The 14282-nt window shown below is 37.1% G+C and overlaps 1 protein-coding gene across 2 annotated transcripts in view; it reads right to left on the bottom strand.

Moving 5' to 3' along the window:
• Positions 1-14282, bottom strand: part of LOC130927696 (CUB and sushi domain-containing protein 1-like) — a 687910-nt gene that overhangs the window by 275787 nt on the left and 397841 nt on the right. For both annotated transcript variants that reach the window (XM_057853669.1, XM_057853670.1), the window contains exons 6-7: positions 11886-11998; positions 9116-9193 (exon numbers count right to left, since the gene is read on the bottom strand). In XM_057853669.1, coding sequence (XP_057709652.1) covers positions 9116-9193; positions 11886-11998 — 191 coding nt within the window. The remainder of the gene's footprint in view (positions 1-9115; positions 9194-11885; positions 11999-14282) is intronic.

The raw sequence follows: 14282 nt of genomic DNA, 5'->3' as shown, positions 1-14282 counted from the left end.
AGAGAAAGCTGGGCCGGTGTTAAAAATTCTCAAACTGACTTAATCCTGTATTTGCACTTAAAAGACTATTCAATGTTGAAATACAAGCTTATGATGCATAATGTCATTTCCATATCTTCAAAGTGTCTTCACCAGACCTTTCATCTTTACAACTCAACTCTTTAGTAAATCATAGAAAGTGATAAATTTTCTCTTTGGTGTACATACGTGTCTGCAGCAAACATGCACCAGAATACTGTAAAATCCACAAGTTATGTTTACCCTTCCATTTGATTCTCATTCATGGATATTTACATCTTATCAGTAATAACTGTATAGTGACAATCAAGAATAGGGTTTAGACTTCAGTGCAATGCAAAAAATATAATTTCAGTGTTGAAGTAAAATTTTTATTGTATTTAATAGGCCATGTAATGATTTTCGTGTGTTTTATTTTAATTTAATGGGCCAATAAATGATGATTTTATTAAGTGGAGGGTTCCCTTATTCAGTCAACCAATGGCAACTGTGATCAGCATTAGCTTCTTACGCAGCAAAATAAAATGGCACATTTGCTGTTGAGCTTTGCAGTATTTTATTTGGCCCTCATGAGTTATTTTAAAGAAACTGACACGTGGCCCCCATCTTCCAAGCTGCTTTGCCCCTTTAAAAGCACTAATGTTGACAATATGTCAAGAAATGACAATACAACACATTAATGTTGATGCTCGTATGACTGCAGAGGGGCCAGTCAATGTTTGTGGTTTATATAAAAAAAAAATGTACATCTGAATATGGGAACTACTAGTATAATATGAGTGTATATGTTGGGTCTTATTGGAAAATGGCATACATAAATATAGAAGGACTAGAAACATTAAAAAAATAAGCAAACAGAATTTAATTTCACACAGCTCTGATATAATTATGTATACAAAGTAATTCATCCTTAACACGTGTTAATGGAGGTATACAGTGATGCCACATCATTAATGATGGTCAGCACCTGAGCAGTTCAAAAGTCCTGAGGCCACCTGGCTCAAGGGTATGCCGAGAGTATTTAGACCCTGTATTTTGAGCAAGTACTGGAATTTTGTCCGCAACCTCTGATCTTGCTGTTCAACTGCTGGAACTGCTGCTACAAAAGGATAATTATAAGTTGCCTAAATGTCCATTAAGCCTATCTGACCAAACGGATATAGTCGTTCACAAAAATTTGTCCATTACAAAGTTTTTTAATGACGTGTATAATTAAATCTATGAATTATTGTCAGAACATAATTTTACATTACGTCACCATCCACAAATTTTGGCAACCGTCATTTATTTCATCTGAGCAGCTATCTACGTTGGCAGAGGTAGGTAGTAACGCGTTACATGTACTCTGTTAAATTTACTTGAGTAACCTTTTGAGAAAGATGTACTTCTAAGAGTAGTTTTCAAAGCTATACTTTTTACTTGTGTGTATTTGTGAATAAAAAATGCTACTCTTGCTCTGTTATTTTGGGCTACACAAGAGTCAATACATTTTTCCTCTTTATTCTACATATTAGATTTAATATTTTTTTGCCAGCGATGCCAAGAGTAGAGGAGGGCAAGTTTGCCGTTCTATCTTCATGCCAGACTGTTCATTCATGTAGTGTCTTTAAAGCGCCGTAAAAAATGAAATATTTGATATAGTGCACTGCCCTCAACATGACTTGGAAGTTCAAATTTGAACCTCTCCAGTGTTTATTTGGCACCGATTGACCACAGAAAACTCTGGTTCTGATCCTTTTAATTTCAAACTAGTAATTATGAAGGAACTCTTCACTATTCAACCTAGGAACTATTTTCTCCACCAGAGGTCAGTTACGCTCTTTGGACGAATAATGCTTCATTTATGTTTTTTTTTTTTTTTTTTTCCTCATTGGAAGTCTATGATTATTTGTTTTCTCCCTTTGGCTTAATGTGGTTATGTAATAGGTTATTGTGCAGTATCATTATAAAAAAGGTCCATATAGATAACTTTGTGCTCAGAAAAAAAATACCATTGTTTAAAAAAAAAAATCCAACAAAAATATAAGCAGTTACTCACAATGTTACTCATTACTTGAGTATTCTTTTAAAAAAAATACTTTTTTACTTGTACTTGAGTACATTTTCTGGATGAATAGTTTAACTTGAGTAATACTATTTTGAAGTAACACTTCGCTTACTTGAGCAAAAAATTTTGGCTACGCTTCCCATATCTGTGCCTAGGATATCTCATGTTGGATCGTATCCCACAGTTGAATTATGAAGATCACTGGAGTAGAACGATGGAGCAGTAACATGGATGGTGTTCTCTAGAGGTTACAGATGTGGTGGACAGATGGCTTTGTGGGATGCCATTGGGCATTTATTGTCACCAGAGAATAACTAGTTTGTAGAGTCGTAACGTATATTTACGACACTTATAGCTATTTTATAGTTTCTATGGCCCTTTCTTAAAACATTAAGTCAGTCAATTGGTGGCAGTGCTATTTTAGAACGATTTAGGTTGATGCCTTTGAATCTAATCTTTTGTTGTCCTATGGCTTCAGTACAGTACAGGTATCATTTTACTTCAAATCTAATTATAAAGTGCCATGATGGATTAAGTTTCATCTATGACCTCGCATTCATTCGTTGTGTGCACTAGTAAAATATTAAAACCTTTGTGCTCCAGTAGCTGTGAAAATCCTCTATAAGGATCCAGTAAGACCACGTCTGCCATTTTTCTAAAAAAATCATCAAAAAAAGAGGTTTGGAAATATTAATGAAATGTTAATACCAGTTGAATCTTTATCAGAATCTTAATCACCTGAAACATCCACAAAGTTGACAGAGTAATTTGCCATAATCCTATGGGATGTGTTTTACATTTTTAGCAGAGGTAAAAATGAAAGGAATCGCTAAAAAGTGAGGAAGCAGGAGCACTTGTGTCAAATTAAATTAATTAAAATTAGATTTTAAGATGCTCTTTAAGGAGCAATAGCCATATGTGTGATTTGTAGATAAGATCTCTTACGCTGGATGCCTCACATTAAATTAAATTTCATTCCCATATATTGTCTCATGCATGCAAGTCCATCATGCCAACAATATATGTGTCATGTGTCAGATATTTGCCCATGAAGACGTAAGCCACTCTAACCTTCCTAAAAAGAAAGATGCAGAATAAAAGTAATTTGGTAAAAAAAAATTAATTATTTTTATTTATTTTATTTTTTTTAAAGGTAATCAGAACGGAAGAAATCACCTGGTCATGACACCTACAAGAAGTGCAAATAAAACAAAATCAAGACATGGTCTCCCATTTGCAATTGTAACAGGTTCAACTCTTCCAAGATGCCTTTTTAGACCATTTTGGAATGTGTCCGTGGGATTTCTTTGTCTTTCCAAAAGAACATTTATGATATCAGAGGTCACAGAGATAAGTTATTGGCCTTGCTTCTACACTCCAAATTAAAAAAGGCTTTACATAAACCGTAATTGCAACTTTGGAAGCAGAGAATTGTCCAAAATGCCTGAACTAGGAATATGAAGCAGACTAATAATGAACTAAGATGCATGCCCGCAGACTTGACTTGTGTTTTCAGGGATATGTTTCAACATATTAGATTGCATATACTAAGGTGAGCTCAATGCCAGAAATTACTGTTGCGAGTAAGGATGTGCCGAGTTGGATACTCGAGTGACATAAGTATGCATGGAAAATGCATTTTTCCCAAGTATGAGCATAACACGTGTAAAAAACGCCCACCATCCATGCTTGTTGTACTGACTAGGCCATGTTCCCAGTCAAGTACTGGATGATAGTAAGGGGATTGTGATGATGACATGCGCCCAGTGCAGTTTGAAGAAGCGAAGCAAATACTAGCGAGTCCATTTCTCAGTTCCAATAGTTTAATTTGCTGGCATCTAATAACATAACTCAAATGCCCTTCATCAAACTAAAAGTAGCAAACCAAAAGACTCAAAATGTATTCACAACCAAACAAACAAAATGAGTACTTTCCTTCCCTGCACGGTACACTAAGCCACAGTCAAAAACTGTTTGCCCTCCTAACTACCAACGCCTGTGTGACGATTAGCTGTCATTTTAACTTGGGTACCTGGGCTGACTCCAGGTCAGTGGACAGACACGACTTACAGTCCCTAGTGGTAAGGCGTAAAATTACAAATAATAACACAAATCAGGAATATGGCTCTTACACTCATGTTGAGAATCCTGCTTACTGGGAAGCTCGGTGCTTGATTGTTGCTCTCTTCTTCCTACTCCTTACTTTTCTTAAGCTCACCTATCGTCTTTCTTTGAAATAATTTTTAATGGTGATTATTTCCAAGTTACATCCGAGCACTATGCTTGCATTATCTCCAAGACCCCTTGACCTAGTGTGTGACGCATTATTTATCTAATTTAGTCTCTGCTACAACAGCGCTGCGATTTGTTTTAATGAGCATTGGTCCCAGAGTGAGAAATTAAATTCCTCATTTTGGTCCAGGGTTGAACGAAGCTTGAAGCATCCCCAGACAACACGTTTAACCGTTATTATCCTCATTCTTTGGTGCAGTATTATTATAGATTGCAAGCATGTTTTCTTCTGTGCATTTGTAATTTAGTGTGATGGTTACTTTGGGGGGTGTTTTAAAACACATACAGGACACAGTGGAGATCGCTGTAATTTTACTTAAATATCACACAGAAATCCTCACAGAGCAATGTTCCGTGAGCTATGGGCCGGGTGGAGCAAAGTATTTCACAAGTCATAAGGTTAACTGACTTTTTGCAGCTGTGCTGAGCTCGGTTAGTTTTAAACATTAGTATAATATATATTTAAGAGACACCCAGAGCCATTTTTCGCCAAAGTCACTTGTGTATTCTACCATAATAAATTGACTTCATAGCCTAAGGGAAACATGCACAGCGTCATGACACGGCTTACGAGTAATCTCAACTCTTCACCAGGCATCACATCATTGATAAATATCTAAGTCAACCATCTACATCCGCTCACATGCACCCACACACACACAAATGATAATTGCTGCAGCACATGCTTGACTGAGCATGTAAATGAACAATTTATTGATGAGAGTTTATGATGAAGGTGAAAGCTAAGGAACACTTGAAGTATGAGGTCAGCCTTCCATAAAATAAAAAGGTTGCATCACATGATCTGAATAAATTCAAAGGTGTCTCATAGCAGCCAATCACTTCAAAACAATGATTTATCAACAAAATACCGGAATCAAGTAAAACCGACGACGTATAATTATTGTCAGGCTTAAATGTAGATCACACCCTCTTTTTTATGTACAGTATATGGCGGAAAACACAGACAAGACTGAAAAAGCAGTTTCTGCTCTTACACTCCTCTTTAAAAGAAACCGATGTATTTTAAACCAAAACAACTGTTGTGTTTGATTGAACAATAACTCAATATGCTGCAATAGCAGATTCATTGTGCATTAAGCCCCCGAACTATTTTTAATTTGTCCATCTTACCCTGGAAACCCACGTTTACAAATGTCGCGCAACCGCTTTTGTTTCAACCCAGCCATAGAACGAAGGTAATTATATTTATTATTCAAAATGTCTGTCATTTTTAGTTGAGAATCATTAATTGATGTCTAATATTTCGATTAAAAAAAATAACTTAAAAAAATTATTCACTCGCATATTTTAAACTTTTAAACAAATTACGTCACAATGAAAAAAATTGTGTCCGTAAAAAAGTCACGGATATCTACCTCATAACTATCGCTTAATTGTATTTTTGTGTTACTGTCGCATTTTTTCCGATATGTTAGATGATAAATAATGGATCCAAAACAAACAAAAATTGAAAAAAAAAAAAAAAAACATTTCAAAGGGTAAATATATAAAAAAGAAACTCTCGACCACTCCTTGATGTCTGCGATTTCTGCATCGCGACCCTTGTTATATTACCATGTTTCACCCATAAAAAAAAATAAATAAATAATCCAGCTGTGGCCATTCACAGCTGTGTCTTGACACTCAGTAATACATGCTACATGGAGTTTTTGGATCGAAACAAGATAAGTACGCGATAATATCTCGTTAAAATCATGGCGTCTGTAATTCTGCTCTCGCCTCCAGATAGGGTTTTGCTGTTTAAAAAAAAAAAAAAGTTTGCTAAAAAATGCCCTCCTGTTCAAAATTTTTCGTACCCCATAAAATTAAGATTTTAAGCTTTACAATGATGTATCACACACGCATATCGAACAATTTTGAAAGTTGGCCAAATTGGGTGTCTCATAGCGGAGCTTCAAGTCACCTGTGTGTTTTCCGCCATATACAGTAAAATGTTTCGCTGTCGCTACATGTCAAATTTGTAAAAAACAGATCGAACACTACAATGCCCATTAAGCTGAAACAAATATGTAGCAGAAATTGTTCAATTATACAATACTATTTGTACTGTATTAAGCATGGTTTAAGGTATGTAAAGTGGTGCTGAAACAAGTTAAATTTGTGTTTTGGGAAAAAACTGTATTTAGTGTTGCTTGTGAAGTCACACTTCATCTAAAAGACACAGTTTATTTTCTTTTCTTTTTTTTTTTTTTTTCTTTTTCTCAAGTCGAGAAACTCAGTATTATGATTAGCGATCAGGCAGCATAGAATAGGATGCCAACATATCCACTCTCACAAGGGTTTTACACAAATACTGGGTTCTACACCTCACATGGCTGATTTGTGTACACTTCACTCCTCACAATCACTTATCTTTCTGACTCACCCCCCCCCCCCCCCCCTTCTCCTTGGACATCAGGCCCTCCACATGGTGTCAAGCAGAAATACAACTAGCTAACGATAGCTCCAACATATTCATAGTTAGTGTCGGCGTTCAACGTACAGTGCCCTCCCTAACTATTGGCACCCCTGAAAAAGATGTTTTTTTTAGCTTCTAATATATATATTTTTTATTCAAATAATATGGGACCTTAATGGAAAAAAAGAGAAAAATCTAACCTTCAATACAAGTGCATTCATTCAGTGGGGGAAAAATCCCACATAAAGAACACACAAAAATACACACTGTCCCAGGCTTCAACTGGGGCCGTGTGCTTTGGACAGATGAGACCAAGATTGAGCTTTTTGGCAACAAACACTCTAAGTGGGTTTGGCGTGCCACGAAAGATGCGCATGCTGAAAAGCACCTCATACCCACTGTGAAGTATGGGGGTGTGTCAGTGATGCTGTGGGGCTGTTTCGCTTCCAAAGCCCCTGGGAACCTTGTTAGAGTGCATGGCATCATGAATGCTTTGAAATACCAGGACATTTTAAATCAAAATCTGTTGCTCTCTGCCCGAAAGCTGAAGATGGGTCGTCACTGGGTCTTTCAGCAAGACAATGACCCTAAACATATGGCCAAATTTACACAAAAATGGTTCACCAGACACAACATCAAGCTCCTCCCGTGTCCATCTCAGTCTCCACACCTTGTTTTGTTGGCAAAAGGGAGTTGTACAAAGTATTAACACCAGGGGTGCTAATAATTGTGACAAACATTATTTGATGTCAAGTAATTTTTTCTTTATGTGGGATTTTTCCCCACTGAATGAATGCACTTGTATTGAAGGTTGGATTTTTCTCTTTTTTTCCATTAAGGTCCCATTTTATTTGAATTTAAAAAATTATTAGAAGCTAAAATACATCTTTTTCAGGGGTGCCAATAATTATGGAGGGCACTGTATTTCTTGTTGGTGTTTGTGCTTCTTCTGTCTCTCCCTCAGATTCTCTTTTTTTCTGTCCACCTATAACCCCTTCCTGTTCGCTGCTTTTTCCTAATAAATGAGGCACGTTGAATGATCACAACTGGAGTATGTCATAGTCTCATGTGATACATTAAAACTTTTCAGACCAAGCAAACATTCAGATTTCCATTCTCTGTGTCAAGCAGCTGAACAGGACAAGTTAAAAAAAAAATCAAAAAAGACGCAATTTATAAAAATCATCTGTAGTGCTGTAGACCTAAAAACACCATGCTATAGGTCTGTTTCTAATCTACTACCACTGTCACATCACAAAATAGAAGCACATTCAGAATGAAGTTTTAAGAGGGCCACACTGCATCCCATCGGGTGTTCCACTCAAATCAGAAAGCCAATTGTCTTTTGATTACACTGAATCTTTGTTAGCTCGTGTTGAGCATGTAAGTGCAATTATTTTCCAAATGAAGAGGCAAAACATAAAATTATTACATTTATTAGCCAACAATGTTATCTAAAACTACATAGGTAAACATTTTTAAATGAGTAATTCTTTAATGGTTTTAATGAAAACCATTGTTAAAGGGTTGTGTATTAAGGCAAATAAAAAAACTTTTTGGAGTGGAGAGGGTCATTGTTTTTGTGGATTTAGCATGCATGTCTAATGTTTAGTGCATTTACATCTGGAAGGTGGTTTCCAGGTTTACTAGAGAAAGTTAGAGCCCTTATTTGTCTTCTCTAGATTTTTCCACCACGGACTTAGCGGTTTTGCTAGTCTGTCACTGTTCCCATTAGGTCGTTATCACAAACAGCATCCAGGTCATTTCCACAGAAAATGCCTTAAAACCCCCACTTTGCACCACCTGCAAAGCACCAAATGGCAAAACAGACTTATTTATGGACAAGCTGGTGAACGTTGTGGAGCAGACTGAGGTCTGATATTTCCCTCAGGAGGTAATACAGACCATAAATGCAACTTAGGGAGAGGTGATATTGGACTTCCTTTCAGTGGCTTAGAGGGAAACAGCTCTATTAGGTTGCAGCTGCTGGGTGTGTAAATAGGCTACTATTTGGTATCAAATGGTTTGTCAAAACAACAGTATTAATAAATTCCACATTTCTCGTGAGAATGAAACAGGGGCACATTTCCAACCAGTAGATACTGTCATCAATCTAAAGTAGCTATGGAATATATGAATTTCAAATATGGTAATATGCCTTTTAAGACTATAAGACAAACCAACCTCCGTCACATAATTTCTACTGGGACACAGAACTCTATTTTCTGCCTTTGAACAAGCTATAACACGCTTTGATAATGACATTCTTGACCAACATGACTATTTGTGCGTGTGTGTGGAGGGGGTTGTGTGTGTGTGTGTTAGTGTTGACTTACAGACTGCATTTTTGTGACTGGAGTCTTTATTGGGCATCATCTTCACTCCCCTGGACTTCAACTCTATAGCTTTCTTCACTGCAGGATTAAAAAGAAATGGAGCTCTTTTTATTACAGAAAATGAATTACAATGGGGAAAATGTGTTACCAAACTTTTTTTTGGTGATAATGAATGAAACTCCTATCATCAAACATGCACTAACCCTAACTATGATCAGTGACAAAAACATAAAACACACCAGCACCATTTTTTTTATACATCTCACAAAATGTCTGCAGAAAGTCAGCCTTACTATCTTTGTTAAGGCCGGTTTTCTTTATTCAGCTCGTGTCATGTCGGTACATTGTATAAGTGTGGCATATATCTGTGTTTTTTGCAATTGCGCCCATCTGAAATCCGACAATAACTACAGAGGCAGAACAAAGGCAGAAATAGGGCTTAGAAAAGTGAGTTGCGATTAAGGGACAAGTTAGGACAAGCGCAGAGGAAAAGGAGAAAAGAAGAAGAGCATAGACATTTACTCCATTAATAGTTTTCTTTTTTGTACAACAGTTTTTCAGAGGATAACACAAATGCAGTCTGTGATGCAACCAGGCCACATTATACAGTACTCCATATATTGGTATGTAGGCAATCCAATCTTCCTTATTAACGTGGACATAAAACGCAACGGAAAAAAACCCTGATCATAATGAAGAACAAGAGAGAAGCACTCTTGAAAACATAACTTAGAGCTGGACATGTGGGTGCACTAAAAAAACAATTTAGATTTAATCTGATCAATTGAGACATACTTGAAAATGGAAATTATGCCCAGCCAAGCACTCAATAAGAGCAATGGAGGAAAGTCTAACTCAGTCATTTCAGACTTCTGTCACTGGAAAAAGTAATAATATGAGCTAAATGTACCGACAGTAAGCCAAGCCTACAGTGGGGAGAACAAGTATTTGATACACTGCCGATTTTGCTGGTTTTCCCACTTGCAAGCCATGTAGAGGTCTATAATTTGTATCATAAATTCTCTTCAACTGTGAGGGCCAGAATCTAATCCAAAAATCCAGAAAATCACATTGTATAATTTTTAAATAATAAATTTGTTTTTAACTGCATGAAATAAGTATTTGATACATTACCAGCTAGTAAATATTTTTGGCTCTTAGTTCTTTTTTAAGAACCCCTCCTGTTCTCCACTCATTACCGGAAGTAACTGCACCTGTTTGAACGTGTTACCTGTATAAAAGACACCTGTTCACATGCTCAAACAAACCATCTCCAACCTCTCCACAATGGCCAAGACCAAAGAGCTTTGTAAGGACATCAGGGATAAAATAATAGACCTGCACAAGGCTGGGATGGGCTACAGGAAAATAAGCAAACAGCTTGGTGAGAAGGTAACAACTGTTGGAGCGATTATTAGAAAATGGAAGACGTTCAAGCTGACGGTCAATCTGCCTCGTTATGGGCCTCCATGCAAGATATCACCTCGTGGGGCATCACTGATCATGAGGAAGGTGAGGGATCAGCCCAGAACTACATGGCAGGATCTGGTCAATGACCTGAAGAGAGCTGGAACCACAGTCTCAAAGAAAACCATCGGAAACATATTACGCCGTCATTGAATTAAAATCCTACAGCGCACGCAAGGTCCCGCTGCTGAAGCCAGTGCATGTCCAGACACATCTGAAGTTTGCCACTGACCATCTGGATGATCCAGAGGAGCAATGGGAGAAGGTCATGTGGTCGGATGAGACCAAAATTGAACTTTTTGGTCTAAACTCGGCTCGTCGTGTTTGGAGGAAAAAGAAGGATGAGTACAACCCCAAGAACACCATCCCAACCGTAAAACATGGAGGAGGAAACATCATTTTTTTGGGGCTGCTTCTCTGCCAAGGGTACAGGACGACTGCACCGTATTGAGGGGAGGATAGATGGGGCTATGTATCGCCAGATCTTGGCTGACAACCTCCTTTCTTCAGTGAGAGCCCTGAAGATGGGTCGTGGCTGGGTCTTCCAGCATGACAACGACCCAAAGCACAAGGCAAGGCAACTAAAGAGTGGCTCCGTAAGAAGCATCTTAAGGTCCTGGAGTGGCCTAGCCAGTCACCAGATCTGAACCCGATAGAAAATCTATGGAGGGAGCTGAAAGTCCGTGTTGCCCGTCAGCAGCCTCGAAACCTGAAGGCTCTGGAGAAGATCTGCATGGAGGAGTGGGCCAAAATCCCTGCTGCAGTGTGTGCAAATCTTGTCAAGGACTACAGGAAACGTATGGTATCTGTAGTAGCAAACAAAGGTTTCTGTACCAAACAAGTTTGATTTTTGTGATGTATCAAATACTTATTTCATGTAATTAAATGCAAATGTATTATTTAAAAATCATACAACGTGATTTTCTGTTTTTTTGTATTAGATTCCGTCCCTCACAGGTGAAGAGAACTTATGATACAAATTACAGACCTCAACATGCTTTGCAAGTGGGAAAACCAGCAAAATCGGCAGTGTATCAAATACTTGTTCTCCCCACTGTATGCTTATACAGCAATGTTAGAAGCAAGACTGGTTGTAGTTTTTGGTTCCTTACATGTCTGTTCAAACTAGGACCATTAATGATGTATGTAGTAACATCTTATGGATAAGTATAGAGGTTTTTGAGTGAAAAGAATAAAATGTCAATGTAAAAAAGAACAGATTTTATGGGTATATATAGCCTCATTATGAGTACTCATATGCAAATGTAAGGAGGCAGGTTAAGGAGTAGTGTGTTGAACATACCTTGGTACTGAGCACTAAATCCTTTCCTTCGATGGTTGCTATCTGAGGTGAAGTGTATCCGCAGCCAATTCTTACTTGAAATGACTGGTGAGGGTAGGGTGGTACCAGTTAGCCTGAAATTAAACAAATACAGATTAATTTCTTAACACATTTTACATTAGATTGACGTTGAACGTGAAGTCAAATGACAGCATCCGTAATACCTTATTTGCCCAAATATAAGACAATGTTTTTTGCACTGGAAGACTGAAAAAGTTGCGGTCATCTTACATTCGGGTTCGAGACATTATACCCATTCACGATGCTAGATGGCGCCAGATATCATTGAAGCGAATGCTGAACTTGACTCCCCAGGCCAAAGCAAACCCCTTATGGTTAATGGAGTTATTGCAATTTTGTTGTTTTATCACAATAGATTTGTTTATTTACATTTCAAAAACCAGAAGCCATTCATTTACGAATGTGATTGCACTTTAGTTTACGTATTTAAATGTTCAGATATTAAGATTTGAATGAGGCAAAATAACATGTTTTTTCTCTCAAATATATTGTTATAGTCATTTGTTTCAGATGTACTGTAATTATTTTCTGTATAAAAAATAATTAGGTGTTCAACAAGTCTTTTTTCAAACTTGAGTCTTGAAAAAGAGGGGGTCGTCTTATGATCAGGGCCGTCTTATATTCGGGCCAATACGGTAATACACACATTCTGTTGTCCAACCCTGCTAACCAAGATAAAGATTTTTAAATTAATACATCTCTGGCCTTATCAAGCTTGTTGATTTAATGGGAAGCATTCACTTTTCCACAAAAATATATATAACTAACTAGTGAAGATAGTAAAAGTATTTTTTTAAAAAGTAATCGAAGTTCCCTTCAGTAAAAAAAAACTTTCCGAAGCTTCACCACTAAGACTTTATTGGATACTGATGGTTGAGTCTTACGTCAGTTTTAGGTACTTTTATTTTCCTGAGCAAAGACAATCCCGACAGGGAATGGAAAAAATGATTTTTTGAGATGAAATGAGGCAAAAACAAGTGCAATGACTGAAAAAATGGGGAGTGATGTATAGACCGCAAGCTACCTGAAATTCAATGGTCTGCCACCCTCCCTTGAGCAATATGAGTAACTGCCCTTTAATAATACCATGGGTAGAAAGAGGTGATAAAGAAGAGAAACATGCACAGATAAGGAACAGGTCAGGAATAAGAGGTTGTTTGAAAATATTAAAAGAACTTTATTGTGCACTTATCACAAAAGATGCATACTTAAGGGGGTTATTAGGTCAGAAAAAAAAAGACAGCTCAAGAAAATTTGGCATACAAAGTATTAAAATGAAAGCACCCCACCACCAATGTGTAAGCCTCAAGGCAGTGGCAGTCTAGTACACAATGACTCCAGAATTATCATATGGTATCTCTGAGTCAATACTTAGGCTTTATCAATTGAGATACCAGTCCATTTTAGACTCTTCTAGCACAATTTTGAGGGAAGCCAAGTAAAAGGCATGATAAGTATTAAAAAAAATAAAATAAATCTTTGCAGAAAGGTAGACAATGTCACATATAGAAGACATATAGAACAAGAATTTGAAGCATTCATACCGGTAGGGATGGGAATTGATAGGATTTTTACGATTCCGATTCCATTACCAATATTGCTTAACGATTCGATTCTTTATCGATTCTCTTATCGATTCTAATTTGGGGAAAAAGAAAAACAAACGTTTTGTTTGGCATTGAGTTTGTTTAATCAGAAGTCACAACCTTACAAACTCACAACAAGGTCAAAAGAGGCCCAAAGCTTCAATATTAACTGTGTCAATAAGTGGCAAATGCACAAGAATGTGTAACATTTTACTGAAACATTTTTCTAATAGAAATAAAAAATATTGGTATATATTGGCATATAGGTCGTTGGTCTGCCGTTGGCAATATGTGTTAAACTTGCAGGGGTCCCCAAACTTTTTCCAGCGAGGGCTGGGAACTTTTCCCTTCTCTGATGAGGGGCCGGGGTCAGTTTGTAACAGAAAAAGTGTGACGATTGCAGGAGTGCCTAAATGTAGAAAATTATTGTTTTTCAGAAAGCCTCAATAAAATAACCCTTTCTGGATATTTCACAGAACAAAAGTAAATAAAATAAAAATAATAATATAATATAATAATAATTAATAATAATAACACTATTAATCAAATAGATAATAACCAAATAACCCTCTCTGAGTTCTTCACAGAAAAAGGCCAGAAAATAAATAACACTATTGAGAAAAAAAAAAAATTCTAAATGCTCTCTGGTATTGTTCAGGTGGCCGGATCAAATGTCGGGGCGGGCCGTATCCGGCCCGCGGGCCGGGGACCCCTGTTAAAGTGTATTATTTACCAGTATATTGAAATGCAT

Source organism: Corythoichthys intestinalis, chromosome 1 (genome assembly GCF_030265065.1).
Source record: "Corythoichthys intestinalis isolate RoL2023-P3 chromosome 1, ASM3026506v1, whole genome shotgun sequence".
NCBI lineage: Eukaryota > Metazoa > Chordata > Actinopteri > Syngnathiformes > Syngnathidae > Corythoichthys > Corythoichthys intestinalis.
This window is presented reverse-complemented; position numbering and strand designations above follow the sequence as displayed.